The sequence below is a fragment of the Pseudopodoces humilis genome, chromosome 5 (assembly GCF_049639895.1).
Source record: "Pseudopodoces humilis isolate 2021_Gansu_Grassland_sample_001 chromosome 5, ASM4963989v1, whole genome shotgun sequence".
NCBI classification, from domain to species: domain Eukaryota; kingdom Metazoa; phylum Chordata; class Aves; order Passeriformes; family Paridae; genus Pseudopodoces; species Pseudopodoces humilis.
The window spans coordinates 21,005,215-21,020,042 of NC_142204.1; the positions used below are offsets into that span (position 1 = coordinate 21,005,215).

General features: G+C 45.6%; 1 protein-coding gene across 2 annotated transcripts in view; it reads left to right on the forward strand.

The window, feature by feature from the left end:
- Positions 1–14,828, forward strand: part of ABTB3 (ankyrin repeat and BTB domain containing 3) — a 162,576-nt gene that overhangs the window by 91,966 nt on the left and 55,782 nt on the right. For both annotated transcript variants that reach the window (XM_088055788.1, XM_088055789.1), the window contains exons 2-3: positions 1,346–1,495; positions 14,611–14,815. In XM_088055788.1, coding sequence (XP_087911914.1) covers positions 1,346–1,495; positions 14,611–14,815 — 355 coding nt within the window. The remainder of the gene's footprint in view (positions 1–1,345; positions 1,496–14,610; positions 14,816–14,828) is intronic.

Sequence of the window (14,828 nt, forward strand, 5' to 3'; positions counted from 1 at the left end):
TGCTACAAATATAAGTTGCAAACTATGTTGCAGGGAGGAGATGGATGTGAGGAAGGGAGTCCAAGGCAGTTGGGTGAAGCTAACAAGATGTCTGAGAAGCATCTCCTTTCAGGTGCATTTCTTGGCCTTGCAGTGCTCCAGAGCACTTGACAGTTCTATCAGTCTACTGACAAAATTACTGGTGGGTAGAGATAGATGTCATATATTTACTGAGCTGGGAAACTAAGCAAGTTCTTCCCCTGAAGAAAAACATTAAATTTGTACCTCTTCCTTAATGGATTTGGCAAAGTCTGCTTGGCCTATAAGGCAGAACCTTATATACACTCTGAATTTAAAGGAAGGAGTAGTAAAAACTAACGGAAAAAATACATTTTCTACTCTGGCTTGTTTTCAAAGGTAATATTTGGAGATATTTAGGCATCATAAAGAGGTACAATTCCACTGCCTCCCGTGGCTCTCCCCCTGTGTATGTCCCAGAGTGATTGGGAAGGTGTTGCTGTGAAAAGTACAGCCATAGCTGACTGCACAGAGCCTGGGAAGGGAGGAGAACTTGCTCTCCAAGCTGGACCAATGTAGCTGTTGCCCAAGGCTGGTAATGCAGTGTTTGCTCTTGTAAATATGTTCTGATTTTTAGCATGACAATGATTTTGGTGAATAAATAGATGCCCTCCATCTATTCCTGAGGGTTTACATGTCATGGCAGAAAGTGACTTTTGTGCCTGAATGAATGTATATGTAAATCATTTTATGTCAGTAGCTTTACTTTTGCCCTGCACCATAAAAATTCACTGCTCTGAGGGCTTCTGCATAATGGGCTTTTGGAGCCCAAGCATTTCAATGGCTGGGGGCTGTATTTACAAAAGGAATTCAATCAGCCATCAATGACACTTAGAGCATCTTGATGCTGTCCCTTGTTTTGGCAATTGACAGTGGAATACCCTTGCAGGAAAAACTTGTATAAATGTGTTGTTTCATATGTGATTTTAAAGCAAATCTTCAGGAATTCTGAGATACCATTAGATACCATTTTCTAATAATTTTTTATAGGCTTGAAGTAGTGTCTTGGGGTCTTCTTTGAAATCCTCTTTGAGCAATCCTCCTAGGTTTTTCTGTAAGAATTCTCCTGAGGTGACATTGTAATCAGCTTGAAGATATTCAGAAGGGCTAACAGGGGCCACTTCTGCATGAGTCATCTGCGACATTGTGTTACAGATGTTGGTTGTCTTCGAGCTATGGACACGTAGGCTGTGTCTCAGAATGTCCCCAGAACTATGTGGTGGTGATGGCAAAGTTACCATGCTGGCTAAAATTACATTGGTCTTCTCTGTTTTTTTATCCACTGCAGGTGTTCTGTGCCTGCCAGACAGCTTGAACCTTCACAAGGATCAGCAAAGGTCAAACAAGCCTGGGGAGGTGCAGATGTTCAGCCAGTCAGAGCTGAGGACCATCGAGCAGTCTCTACTTGCCACACGTGTGGGGAGCATCGCTGAACTCAGTGAGTACCAGGCAGTCAAGAATGTTTGGATTTCTTTCCTTGAAGTAAAGCAAAGCTAAGTGCATTGCCTGGTTCTGCTCAGGAGAGATGAGGGGGCTGTGTAATGTTGAAGGAGATGTTGGGCAGATCTAGCTGTGTTCGTGCTCCATTGTTAGTTCAGGAGCTGAAGATAAAGGAGGAAAGAAGTGTTGTGCAAACTCGTGGAAATGCCTGTGGCTTGTTTGCATACACTGCTCTCAGTTTTAAAGGTGAAAGATGCTTTAGTCCATCTTCCCTATGTTGTATTTGAGAGCACCTCTCAGGCTGGCCAGATTTGCAAGTGTCTGGCGTATTGGTGTCCTGTCTCATTTCATGAGATGTCTATTTTATCATGGGCAGGCAGAAAGCTGAAGGTTGCAATAATTAAAGGAAATACTGTCACATGTTTAAGGCAGAGCTACTTTGTCCTCTTTTACCTGCCTTTCCTTCTCTGGCCCTACAACTCAAACCTGCACCAGATGAATTAACTCCTGAAAGATAAATTGTTTGCTATTAATCAAAGCACTTTTTGAGAAATATGGGAATCTGTGACATTTGTCAAAATCTGAAAACTTGGCTTTTGGCACTAGTAAATGGTAGGAGGCAAAGGCTGTATGCATCCTTATGTGACACGGAGATAAAGTTACCAGAAGTGCTTTGTTTAAACTTCTTTTTTCTTAAGAGAGAAGCATTCCAATCACATGTTGGTAGTCTTTCATACTGGAAGCTATGTGTGGGAAAGCAGACTCATTCAGGCAAAAAAAGTGGGGTTTTTTCTGAGGTTTGTGGGAAATACTGTCAAGTGTTCTTTTCCTGAGGTCTGTTATGAAATTCTGGGGGAGAAATGAAAAATACTCAAATCCGTGAAGATACAGGCTACCCAACCTACTGCTGTTCTTATTAATGCATTGTGTGTTACCAGCATCCTAAAGAACTCCTGTTCATTTTTCGGCACTTCCTGTAGCTCCATCATGGTTCAGTTTCCTCCTGTTCATGAGCCGTGTTGGGTGCACCAAGGATGTTTGTCTACAAGACACAAGATGAATTTCTGTTTTCAGCTTGCTAATTTTAATTTGCTCTGGTGCAGTGTCAACAAGCCAAGAGCCTTAGTGTTGTTCCATCTCTGGAATCAGGTGTTCAGTGTTATTTAAATGAAGTAATTTATGCTCATTTATTTCACGCGCATGAAACACACAACAGTGTTGTCTGTGTGCCAACTAAATTATGCATGATACAGCTCTCTTTCTTACACTTCGTATGGTTGGGGTTTAATAAATAGTAATTTGTGGGTATTTCGGGGTGGGTGGAGTTTTTATTCTGGATTTTTTTGGACCTTTGTACTCAGCCCAAAAAGCCAGACTTCTTAGAAGGAGCACCCCATCCCATTTTACACGTTGAACTCTTATCACCTCTAAGTGTCCTGCCTTAGATTCAAATGGTTGGTAGGGTTTGCTTTCTGTACATCTGTCAACTGCAAACGCAGGCAAAACACTCTTCAGGGTGGCCAGTTGGAAGAACAGAGCACATCAGTGGGAGCTGGATGCAGCTGTCGGAGAGGCTGGCACATCCAGCGGGCTGGTAGCCCTCCAAAAAGCCCTGTGGCCAACTCGAGGGATCCTCCCTGACTGCTGCAAGCAGATGCATGTCAGGGAAGCAGCAGTGGGAGGAGCAGTAACTGGCAAAGCTTGCAAGGCTTGATATGCTCAGTTGGGTAGAAATCTGTGCTGTGGAGCAGTGTAGGTGCAGAGTTCAAAACCAAGCTGTGAAATGTGGAAGGAGTTGCAGCATGTTGGTGGGCAAAACCCTCTGTGTTTGGAGGAAAAATGATGAAGTGGGAGGAAAATAGAGCAGAGAGGGGATACAAGTAGGTTTGCTCTTTGTTCAGTGCTGGTGTGTCTGTCTCTGGCATCAGCAGAGGCTGTGAGCCAGAGGTCACAGCAAAATCTCTGCCATGGAGGGTGGGTGGGGAACCACAGCGTGGGGCAGAAATGCAGACCAGTGGGGAGAAGGTGGGGGGAACACCTGGGGATCATGAAGGCAAAAGGCAAAGGATGATTTATTGTTGCCCTGGTGGTGTGAGGGGGATGGACATTGTGGAGAAGAAAGAGGATATGGCAAGCATTGCCATGGAGAAAGTGAGATATGAGGGAAGGATCGAATAGGGAAAAGCTCCTGCTTTTGTAGGGCTGAATAAAGGTGACGTGGGAGACTGTCTGGATAGGAGGGAATTAGGAGGATAGCACTTGAGAAGAGGATCATGAGGAGGAGGAAATGGCAAGCAGAAGTTAATGACAAGGGCAGAAGCTCGGCTTGTGGAGCAGCAGAGTGAGCAGTCCCCAGGCGTGTGTCTGCATTGTCCCATCAGCTTGCAATATCCCAGGAGCCAGAATTTCATTTCTGTTCTCTTCAAAAGAGCACAAAAACAAGGGCAAAGACTGATCTTGCAATGAAGCAATTTAATTTTATCTCAGAAAAAAAAAATATTTTAAAAAAAGCTATTCTAATTGAATGAGATTTCCTATAGTTTATTGACATGAATAATTAAATATTGTAAGTACACAGAATAACTGGAATTAACAAGTGTCTGCATGTGGAGGAAAGGCTTCCCCTGCTCTCAGTTCTACCCAGAATGCTTGCATAGAGGAATGTGACCAGCTGCTGAGCTGCTGGAGGCTTTGAGACCAGGGAATCTAATCTGCCCCATGGAAGACAACAGCTTGCAAATGAGACCTGTTTTCTGCCCTGCACCTGTATTTCAGCACACATCTTCTTAATTTATTTACAGTCTGTCCTAGGGGAAGAAGTGATTGACAGGGTGAAAAGCCTTTTATCATACCCTGCCCTACCCATGATGGCCTTCGTGTGTCTGCATCCTTTGTTTTTTCATATATTGTCAGTGTATTAGGAAAGACCATTTGGGTAAGCTGGATCTCCCTGGGTGTGACAGAAGGTAGGAGAAAATTGGGGAAAGGAGGGAGGTCAGCGCCGTCTGGTGATGCTGCCTGCCTTTGAGGAGTCCTCCTAGTCAGACAGGTGCAACTGGACTCATGGATGCTGCTCTGGTCCTGCCAAATCCTGCTTGCCTGGTGCTTCTCATCTCCAGGCTCAGCAGGCAGCAGGCACTGGTCCTCACTGGGACACGGCCTGGCTGGCAGTGGCCAGGTGAGGCAGTGCCACTGGCCACCGGGTGTTCTCCAGAAAATAGGAAGAAGAGGTGATTTTGCTGACTTAGGGGAAAAACAAAAGGGAGGTTTCATCTCCAGGACTTAGGAGGAGAATGTAAATAGACACCTAATTCTGCACCACAATTACAGCAGTAATGCGTGATTCCAAGGCAAAGGCTTAAAAATTAATGTGAAACCTTATTCATTAAAATATAATGAACATGGCAGAAAGTTAAGGAACAACAATAAATCTGGTCTATGTTATATTGGCATTTAGTATTCAGCAGTTGTAATTGCCTGCTACAATGTGTTTTAAAATAATGTAATTTCATTTGAAATACTTATTATATAGAGAACATTGGGAAGAACTGAAGCACAGCAAAAATAACAGGATTTTAAACAGTAGCCTGACAGTATTTCACTGTTGAGTCTTAGAGAAAATATTTCACAGGAATTTTTTTTTTCCCCTTTTTTTCCTCCCATTTTTTTTTTCCTTGAAGTTTCCTGCATTTCTAGACCAGACCTAGAGGAGAAATGGAGTAGATCTGTTTAGGTTTTTCAGAAAGTTTTGGGGATTATCCTAGATTTCTAATTGTTCTTTCATTTCTTCCCCTTTCAAATGAGAAAAAACAAGTAGGCTGAATAGAAAAAGACAGGAACGTTAGGGAGAGCTTTTGCTGTGGAAGGATCCCAAGATATACTCCGTTTTGACCTTTGAATATTTTTCCTAACTTCTTTATATGCATGTTTGCAATCCACAAACATTTATGTTATATTTGACTGCATAATGCTCCAAGACACCTATTCATCATCCATCTAAAAATAACCCTGCTGGCTTGGAGACCAAATGCAGAAGGAATGAGGCTCATAATTGAAGGTCGTTGCTGTTTTTTGGGATGAAGAGCATGCACACTCTTTCTCTTGAGTGTGCACAAAAGTGGTGAGAAGGTAGAGCAGAGCCTTAAGATGCACTGGGCACCAATCCTGGCACCAAGAAATGCTTGTCCCTCACTGCCTTGGTGTAAAGACTGTCAAGGTGTTGGTGTCTGACGTGGGACAACCACCCTGTGCTGAGTGTGTTCGTAGGGCTGCAGAAGGTGTGTGTCTCAGCACAGGGAGGTAAATCATGGCTTAGGATGTCATCCAAAGTGTCTCAGTGTATGTCTTCAGGTTAGAGCAAAAAACTGTTTGGGGCTTGTTTTGGGTGCAAAGATGGCCAGTCTGCTATGGCTTTCCTGGGTGAGCAGTCTGCCACCCAGACTTGTGCAAACCACAGTGACTGGTGCTGGTGTCACTCTGAGTGTTAACGACAGTGAATAATCATTTTTATTTTAAATTGATAATCTGAAGATGTGATTTAACACTGCTTATATCAGAAGTTTTTTGCTTTTGAATGGTGTTTAACTTAGAGCAGTCCCCAGATGTGATGTTCAGGCTGGTATTTCCTCCCTGTCACCACTCAGGTCTCAGCAAGGTTTTGCCTTTTGCCATTGGAAAAATGCCACCCTTTTCATTACACATCATCCTCTCTTTGCATACACAGTGCTGAATGTATATATTTCCAAAATAAAAGCTTCCCAGTGAATCTTGGCACCTTTTTAGGGATGAAAGGAAGGGTTACCGCTCAAGTGTAAGTAGGAATGTGATTGCACATACTGATACTGTTTTTCATTTCTCCACGCAGCCCCAGCTGAGGAGATGATGAAAGTCTGCATCCCCTCCTTTGCCTTTTCATCTATTTTCAATCCTCTGCAGCCAACAGGAAGGACCACTGCAGGAGCTGTACAAATTGATTTATGTGCTCTAAATAAGAGGTTAAACCTAGGCTTAGAAGCAAATGCCAGGGTAAAGGTGCTTGCTGGAAGGGTGGCATCTGAAGTAGTGTTGTTGTAAGTGCTCTGCTAATTTATTGCCAGGACAAAAGCCCTGTTTGTCAGATGTATTTCTCAGATTAAGCAGCACTGTAGAGTAAGACCAAGCTTATTCCCTGTGAACAGTTTGGTTCATGGAGCACAGTGCTGAGCTAAGCAGAGGCACTAGCCAAAACCTGCCATTGAGATGGAAGTGCTCCCTTCTGCCCAGTGTTTGGCCATAGACTGACAGCCTGTGTATCACCTCTCCAGACACGGTGGTGCTTTACCCAGTTTTCAAGGGCCCTCCCCCTGCTGGGTTATTGCCCAAGGTCTCTAGGTCCTCGCTCACCTGCTTTTTGGGTGTCTGATTTGCAGCTCCTCCTTGCTGATAGCCACACGTCATCCAGTTGGTGTGTAAAAGTTAGAAGCTGTTGGGATGCTCCTCAGCAGAGGAAGCCCACCCCCCAGCAGAGAACAGAAGGGAGCTGAATAGAGTGATTAAATGGTAGGGATTTTCTTGCCTCTGTTAAGGGCTGCCTGGTTGCAGCCTTCCTGAGCTGCTATTGCATTCTTCCTGCTGCCCTCTCTGAGTGATGGACCCCAGCCTCCATTCACTGCACTCTGCATCTGTGCACAGGAAAGGTTGTGGGTTACTTAATAGTCCCAAACAACATCCTGCTTTTCTTCCCTTCCCCCTGAGGTTACCACTGTCATCAGCCATAAAACAATACATTTATATATCAGGTGAGATGAAGCGTGAGGGCGGATAATTTGAAAATAGCAGTTTACACCCTACTTGGGCTTTATCTTCCCTTTGACTGCCCTATTGACCAAGGGGGTGGGTTTCTGTCTTGAGTAACAGAGGCAGCTTATCTTGTTGCTTGTCTGGGTCCTCAGTGCTCCTCTGGGGGTTCCCTGGCTGCTGCCTCCACGGGTGACACTCAGCCACCTTTGCCTTTCTTGGGGACAAGTCCGGGGTGGCTTTGTTCCTCCAGGGCTTCTACCTCCCATGTTTAAGCCCACTTAGATTTGATGCTTAAAGGCAAAAGACACTGCTGTGGTGGTTGGGGAGAGCTGGAGCTCCAACCTTCCACCAGCCTTCCCCGGTACACCGATGTGAACTCCCGCAGAACTCAGAACAAAATGGCATTTTCCTTTCCTTGCAGTCCTCCTCGTCCCTGCTGTGCAGAGTGCAGGCGATTGCTCAGGTCAGGGTGAGCACTCGTAGCTGGCCTGCTCAACCATGGGTGCTCCTAAATTCCATTGGAGGATGTGGGTCTATGTCAGGCCGGAGAAAATCTGGGAATGGTGGTCCATAAAGCGGTGATGTTCCACAGAGTGAAGGCTCTGCATTAGGCACATGAATAGCTCATCTGAGTCAAAGCTTGTTTTGTTTCAAGTTGATGTGGCTTAAGGGGAATCGGACACAAACATCATGCTTGCCTTGTTGGATTGGAGAGTCTGAACGTGTGAGTGTTGTTATAACAGGTATGTGAACTTCAGAGGGTTTAATTATTATTGTGGCTTTTTTATGGGATATATCCAATCCCTGATTTATCAGTCTTCAAAGGCTTTGCAAGCACTAAATTGCATGCAAACACTTACTCCGTAATATAAATAGAAGGTTCTTGTGATGGTGGGGCTAAGTGAAGATGAAAAGATCAAATGATCTGTGGGAGGCCACAGGGAAGCCACTGCCAGGAAATGGGCTGCTTGCATCCTGGTTCTGTCTTCTCAATTCTGAATCTGGGACCACAGTTCCTTCTTTTGCTCTTGTGCAGGAGAGATGAATGGCTTTTTGGAGAAGAAAAGGTTGCCTGTGGTAGCAGGTGGGGACACAGAGTGGGACAGCAGAGATGGCAGAATTGGGGAGGTTTCTGCAAGGTGAGCTCAATGATGAATTTGTTGCATTTTGGATGCCCCACTAACTGTGGGTTATGGCACCCCAAGCACACCCACAGCCTGAGGCAGCTGGAATAAAATCTGGAATATACTGTGTGCCAAGAACAATTTAGCTTTTTTATGTTTGAATATACTTTGTGCTAAGAGCGTGCACACCGTGAAACACACTCTGCACACATTCTAGTGTGCAGCCACCCTATCTCTGTGCACACTGCTTTCCTGGTACAGATGAGTAGTGTTGAGTTGACAAGAGAAAACCTCACAATAAATCATTTGAGGACAGGTTTTGCTCAAGCAGTTTTGGCTCAGCTGACTTTTGAAATGTGGAGATTGATGTACCACTGGAGGCAGAGGAACGTGGAGGAACAGTGCGGCTGGAGTGTAGGGATGGCTTGGGTGGCTGAGGGTGACCTGGTAGGGGAGGCACAGCTCAACTGCTCATGTTCACCTGCAGTGATGTGCTGACAGGTGTGTACTGGGGCAGACTGCACCGAAAATTCGTCACTTTGGTGCAGAAACCAGAGGCAACAGGAGGTAGAAGGGGAAAGAGACCTAGCTACACTTTGGGAAGGATGCAGAATGGCTGTGGCTACCAGCTAGCAGTCTGATTAAATAGACTGTGGTTTTTTGTCAGGGTTGTAAATTCATGTTTTCGATACAGTCTCCCCAGAGCTGGTTGTGAGCAAAACCGTAGATCCAAGACTTTTGTATTGAAGTGTGAAATGAATCTAGGTCAAGAAAATGAGTTTTGCACCTGGCACACATGCTTGTAAGCGGGAATCTGCTGACCATGACATGAAGTTGGCATCTAGAATGCAGCTCCCTGATGCATACTCCTCCTGTTCATGGTGTGGACAGGACACAGGAGGTTGTTAAGGGCTCTGAAAGACAGACACAGCTCCTGCCTATGGCTCTGGCCTGCTCTTAGCAGGAGGAATTATTCACCCAGGAAGCTCAGCAAATCGGTAATGCTGCCAGTGCAGGGTATGATTCCCAAGTGCAAACTACACATGTAGGAGTCAAGGACAGCTGGAAGGATGACCAGAGTAGTGTTATCAAACTGATGGGTGCTGCCTGCACAGTGCTGTCGTGCTAAAAACATGGTCTCCTGCTGCTTCACAGAGTGCCCCAGCAGGGCACCAGGTGGGAAGGCAGCTGCTGTGGAAGCAGATGCTCCTCTTTCTCCCCTGGGTTTTGAAGGAAAGACGCAGGTCAAAGAACTGAGTGGCTTAGTTTCAGTGTGCAAAGACATCATTGCTAAGTTGTTCAGGTAGTTTTGGAACATGCTTTTAGAAAAAGAAAAGCATGAGGTGGGTGTGGTAAGGAGCAGCTGCGTAAGGATCTGTCCGTGTCGTTCACCCCAGGGCTGTGGCTCTGCAGGCGCACACTCAGCTCTGTGTGTACATACGCATGTGTCATACACTTTTGCCTCTGGCAGTTGCTCGGTCTGAAAATAGTTAGCCTGCTCCCAGGCAGGCAGGATGGCATCATCAGGTCCATCATGATAGATCAGAAAACCCCACAGGAAGCTTCTCAGACGTGGGCATTGGGTATCTGTCATTTTCTTTCTCTTCCTTCTTTTTTGCCTTCTTCTGCTCCCCCAGTACAAAATTGGGAACAGATGTGTTATTCTTTAAACACCAGGCTCTAACACAGTAAAAGCAGTGATAATAGTTTTTACTGAAGCTAAACACAATTTGAAAAAAAATAGCGTTCAATGGTCACTGCAGAGAGGGCTCAGGCTGAAGCTGCCCACTTGCATGTTGTGTGTTGTAATGCACCCCCATGCAGATGGGAGCAGCTTTACTTTGCCTGTCACATCATATCTGTGGCTTGAAGTCAGTGAAGCTGTTCCCTAAATATTCAGTGCTGCCTTAAACCAGGCCCGTGTCACAGCATGCACGTTACGTAATATTTTCAATCTTTAAATCAAATGTATGTGGACCCTGTGCTCACCAACCATGCTGAACTGACAGCAGCAGCGATGGGCAAGCCCGCTTTAGTTACAGGAAGGGTGAGATGCTGGCAGCTGCAGTGGCAGCTCTGCACACACTGTGGTGCAGAGGTGGTTTCGTGGGTTTTTGGTAGCTGGTGTGTAAGGCACGGCCTTCCTCCTCTGGGCTGAGAAGCTCCACTGTGGAGCTGCATTCCTGGAGCCTTTCCGCATCCGGAATCAGGGCTGCAAGGCAGTGTCAGCCTGGGGCTTGCCGCTGCCTTCGCTGCCCTCTGGGAGCCTGTCCTCTAGTTGTGGCTTCCCAGCTTTGGCAACAAAAATGTCCTGAAATGTCCCCCCACTTCGCTGTTCTTTTTCTTTTTTCTTGTGTTTACCCTGCGCAATGTGATGTTTTTATCTCCCTGGCTGTGCCTGCAAAACAGTTTGTGCGTTGGCTCACTTTCCTTATGTTGCATAAATTACGGAAGTTTTCATTGAGTTTAATTTTAAAACAATATAAAATTGGCAAGCTCTCTTGTCAGGCAGATCAGCTTCCCAGTCTATTCTTCAGGTGGTGGTACAGGGTGAAAATTTGATCAGCGAAGGGCGAGGCAGGGATCTCTCCCAAACCCCTTGGGTCACGATGCCACAGCCATCAGGAACCTCATTCATGGAGTTACAAGGTCAATGCAGCTGCTGGGAATTTTATTTTAGATGTGTTCTTTCTGGAAATGATGCACTGAGGAATTTATTGGCCTTTCAGATGTGTTCAGCTGATACAGCCGAGAAATATTTTCAGGGCCAAAAAAGAAGCAGGAAAGGCAGCAGTGCTGTGAGCAGGTAACCTGCCCTTGCAGAGCTTTGCTGTGATGAGCACAGCCCTGATGAGCAGAGGTGGCTGACACTGATGAAGGGGTAGCACAGACTTATGAAGGGGGCTTATCTCTCTGTGCTTGGCCATAAATTCAAGGTTGCCCTCATTGTTTGGATACAACACAGCTTTTACAGCTGTCAAGGGCAGCATGTGTAGTTTGGGTTTCCCAGATGAGACTGGAGTTAGCTGATTGCTGGAGAGCAGACCAGTGAGTCCCATCGTGAAGCTGATTTCAAATCCGTGGGCTTTGGGGTGCCTTGGAATCAAAGAGAGTCTCAACCCTTGGTACATTCTAAGGAGGGAAATGGAGAAGCAAAAGCGTAACGGCAAGGAACAATAGAAGGAACAAAACCTGGTAGGGATTCAAGACAACACACACACCTAGAACCAGATGTTGCACTGTGTGACATTTTAGAGTTTGCCTAAGTGCTGCCATGCAGTGTGTGCATGTGCCTGTCACCTTCTTCTTGGCCTTCTTGGCACTGATCCTGGAGAACAGATATGCAAAGGCACGGTCTCTGCCCTGGAGGATTGTTGCTGTAACTGGATGCGGCTGAAGGAGGCAAAGGGCACTAGGGCATGTATTGAATTGCTCAAGGTGACGCTGTGGAATAAAACAGAGCAGTGATTCCTGTCCTGCCTCCACAACTCTGCCCGTTGGGTACCAGTATAATGGGGCTTTTTATGCTTACTTACAGTTCTCTGTGAAGCTCAGTGTTTTATAGGTATTGATCATTTAGGCTTTGAGTTAACCAAAAGAAATCAGTCAACTTACTGGTAAAGAAATGATACAATAATTGTTAATGTAGAAATTATTTCAAATGTGTCTAGAGAAAGCATAACAAATGCAAAAGAAAGACCTAAGCAGTCAGTTCTTGGTATAATGTAATTAAATGAGACTTAAATATAAAAAACATTAGTTCAGCTTTAATGGTATGAATTGTTTTGGGTATTTTTGGAAGCAGTAGAGGAAACACAGCATAAAAGGATGAACTCCTGGTCATATTGATAAGGATTGGAGCTTTGCCTTTCAGCAAGGCTTGAGTTCCTCCAGCCTTGCATCAGCAGTGATGCTTAGCTGACTGTCCTGCCCCGTCATTCTTGCTGCTGCTTTCCCTTCTCACTCACTGCGCAGCTTCCTCTGGTCCTGGGCGTGTCATTGGGGTCACATCACCCCAGCACTCAGGGAGGAGTGGGATGAAGTAATGCTGCTGTCAGGATCTGGGCCAAAGTCTTAATTTTTATTCATCATTTGTGACAGAAGTCAGAGGCATTCTTTAGTGCTTGCTGTCTCAATCCACAGAAATAAGACTGGCTGTGTGCTAAACTTTACCCATGTTCTTCATTGCTGTAGTGGCTTGGGTCTGAAAAGGCTGAATTTAGTGTGTGTGTCTCCCTTTCCTCTGCCTTTGCCATTATTGTTAAAGCTGGATGTTGCAGGCACCATTTCTATGTAATTTTTTTTGCCTTCTGGAGAAAAAAGGAGGAATTTACTATCAGCAAGGTTGCTAGCAGTTAAATTGGCCTGTGCTAGAGTTGGCAGTGCACATCTGCTGTGACTAGAGTGGGCTGAGTGAAAGAGGTCCCAAACTTTGCTGCTGCTTCTGGTTGCCTTGTGCAGGAGTGGGGAGTCATCTCAGAGGCACATCTGTTTCTTCTGCAGACCTGGTCCTGCATACTTTCCACATGCATAGTTTCTCTTGGAAATTATGAGCATGCAAAGCTGCAAGATTTGTCCTATCATGGCAATTTCCTGGCAGAGGGAAAAGACAGAAGCTATTTTTAAATGAAAGTTTTGAATCAGAAGAATACTGCAGAGTGAAGCAAAAATTTGTGTCAAAACCCTGAAATCATGGACTTTGCAGTTTCGTCATGCCAGTGGTTTTCTTCTCTTCATGGTTTTAAGGCTACGTTTTTGGAGGACTGGGCTGAGATTTTTAAGTGTGACATTTCTGTTCTCCGTGGTACCCATTATCACTGCAGCAGTAGCATTTTCTGTGTGAGTCAGGCTGGAGAGAGGTGATGTGTTGTGTTCAAAGGGGTGGGACTTCGCAAAAACCCATAGTTCAGCCATGCACACAGTCAGAGTGTTTTTAAGTTTGTCCAGGAGTTCATTATTTATCCCCCTGCAATTGGTTTTATGCTTCTACCTTGGAGTACATCTTAAACTTTTCCTTCCAAGTTTCAGTGCTCAGTGGTCACTTGGGAAAAGCAAGTAAGAGAAAGTGCGTGACTTCTTCTTAACAGTGGAAAATTATGTCCTCTTTTTCTCATCACTGGCTTTTGTATAGCTTAAGAATGACCCAAAGGGCTCTTGCTCAGATTTTCATTTAAAACAAACCAACTGATTTGATTCGAGATCATTATTTCCCCCAAAAGCACTCTCAAAATGATTTGAACATGTGAAAAAAGGCAGTTTAAACCACAATTGTTTCCCTGCCTTTGATAGAGTGGTCACTAGTCAATAGACATAAAATCCACTGCCTTGGAGAGAGATGCTTTAGTTAATTAGTTACAATCAGTGTTGTGCTAAGAGTCTGCACTGCTGCCTGCCCATGTGTTTGCCTGGTAATCTCATTTGCTGGCTTTGCTGATCCAAATCCACATGTTGTGGCTGGATTCCTGTATCTGCCTTGTGATGGAGTGCCCCAAACTACATTGGTGCAGGGGTGACGATGAGCATCTTCCTCTTTGTCCATCTTCAGTGCTCTGGAAACCTGGGGGGGCCAAGTGAGCCTATTTCATAAGTTTTGCTTTTCTGCTAACATGAAGTTTTCCAGGTCTAGCCTGGACTGATAAAATTGATTTTGGTTGCACATTTTATATGTTGGCTTTTAGCAAACACATCTGTTTTTCCCCCCTTTTTTTTTCACCCGCATGCTCATTCACATCCTCCTGCATTGCTTTGTGTGTTACCTGACTGCCTCTTTCCTCATTCCAAGGGGCTGGGTTTCACTGTCCCTCTGACCAGGAGCATGCAGCTTTTGATGCCACCTCGCATGATCATTTTGTGGGGCTGTGGGGTTTTAGCATCCTCCAAGGGCTGCTAAGTAGGTAACTGTGATCCTGGCCTCAGCGTTCCAGCTCTCCTGGTGGTGCTGAGATGGGCCAGCCTGATGTTGCCCACGCCATGTCTCCTGCAGACCTTTGTGGGCTTGTCTGCAGCCTGGGTACGTCACACCACACCACGTAAACCACCAGGAAAAGTTCAGCCTGGTGATGAGTAATACCCAGGATCCCGTCCTACCCTCGACTCTTTGCACATGTGAGGTTTAGTGGCAGGGCGGACCAAGGCAGCATGCCTTTCAGTTTGCAACTCGTGAGAGGCAGCTGAACAGCCTGGTATTCACCTGGCTCTTGCTTTTTTCCAGGTGACCTGGTGTCTCGGGCGATGCACCACCTGCAGCCCCTGAATGCCAAGCAGCACGGCAACGGGACACCGATGCACCAGAAGCAGGGATCCTTCTACTGGGAGCCGGAGGCCCTCTACACCCTTTGCTACTTCATGCACTGTCCACAGATGGAGTGGGAAAACCCCAACGTGGAGCCCTCCAAAGTCACGCTGCAGACTGAGAGGTAAGAGCCCCTG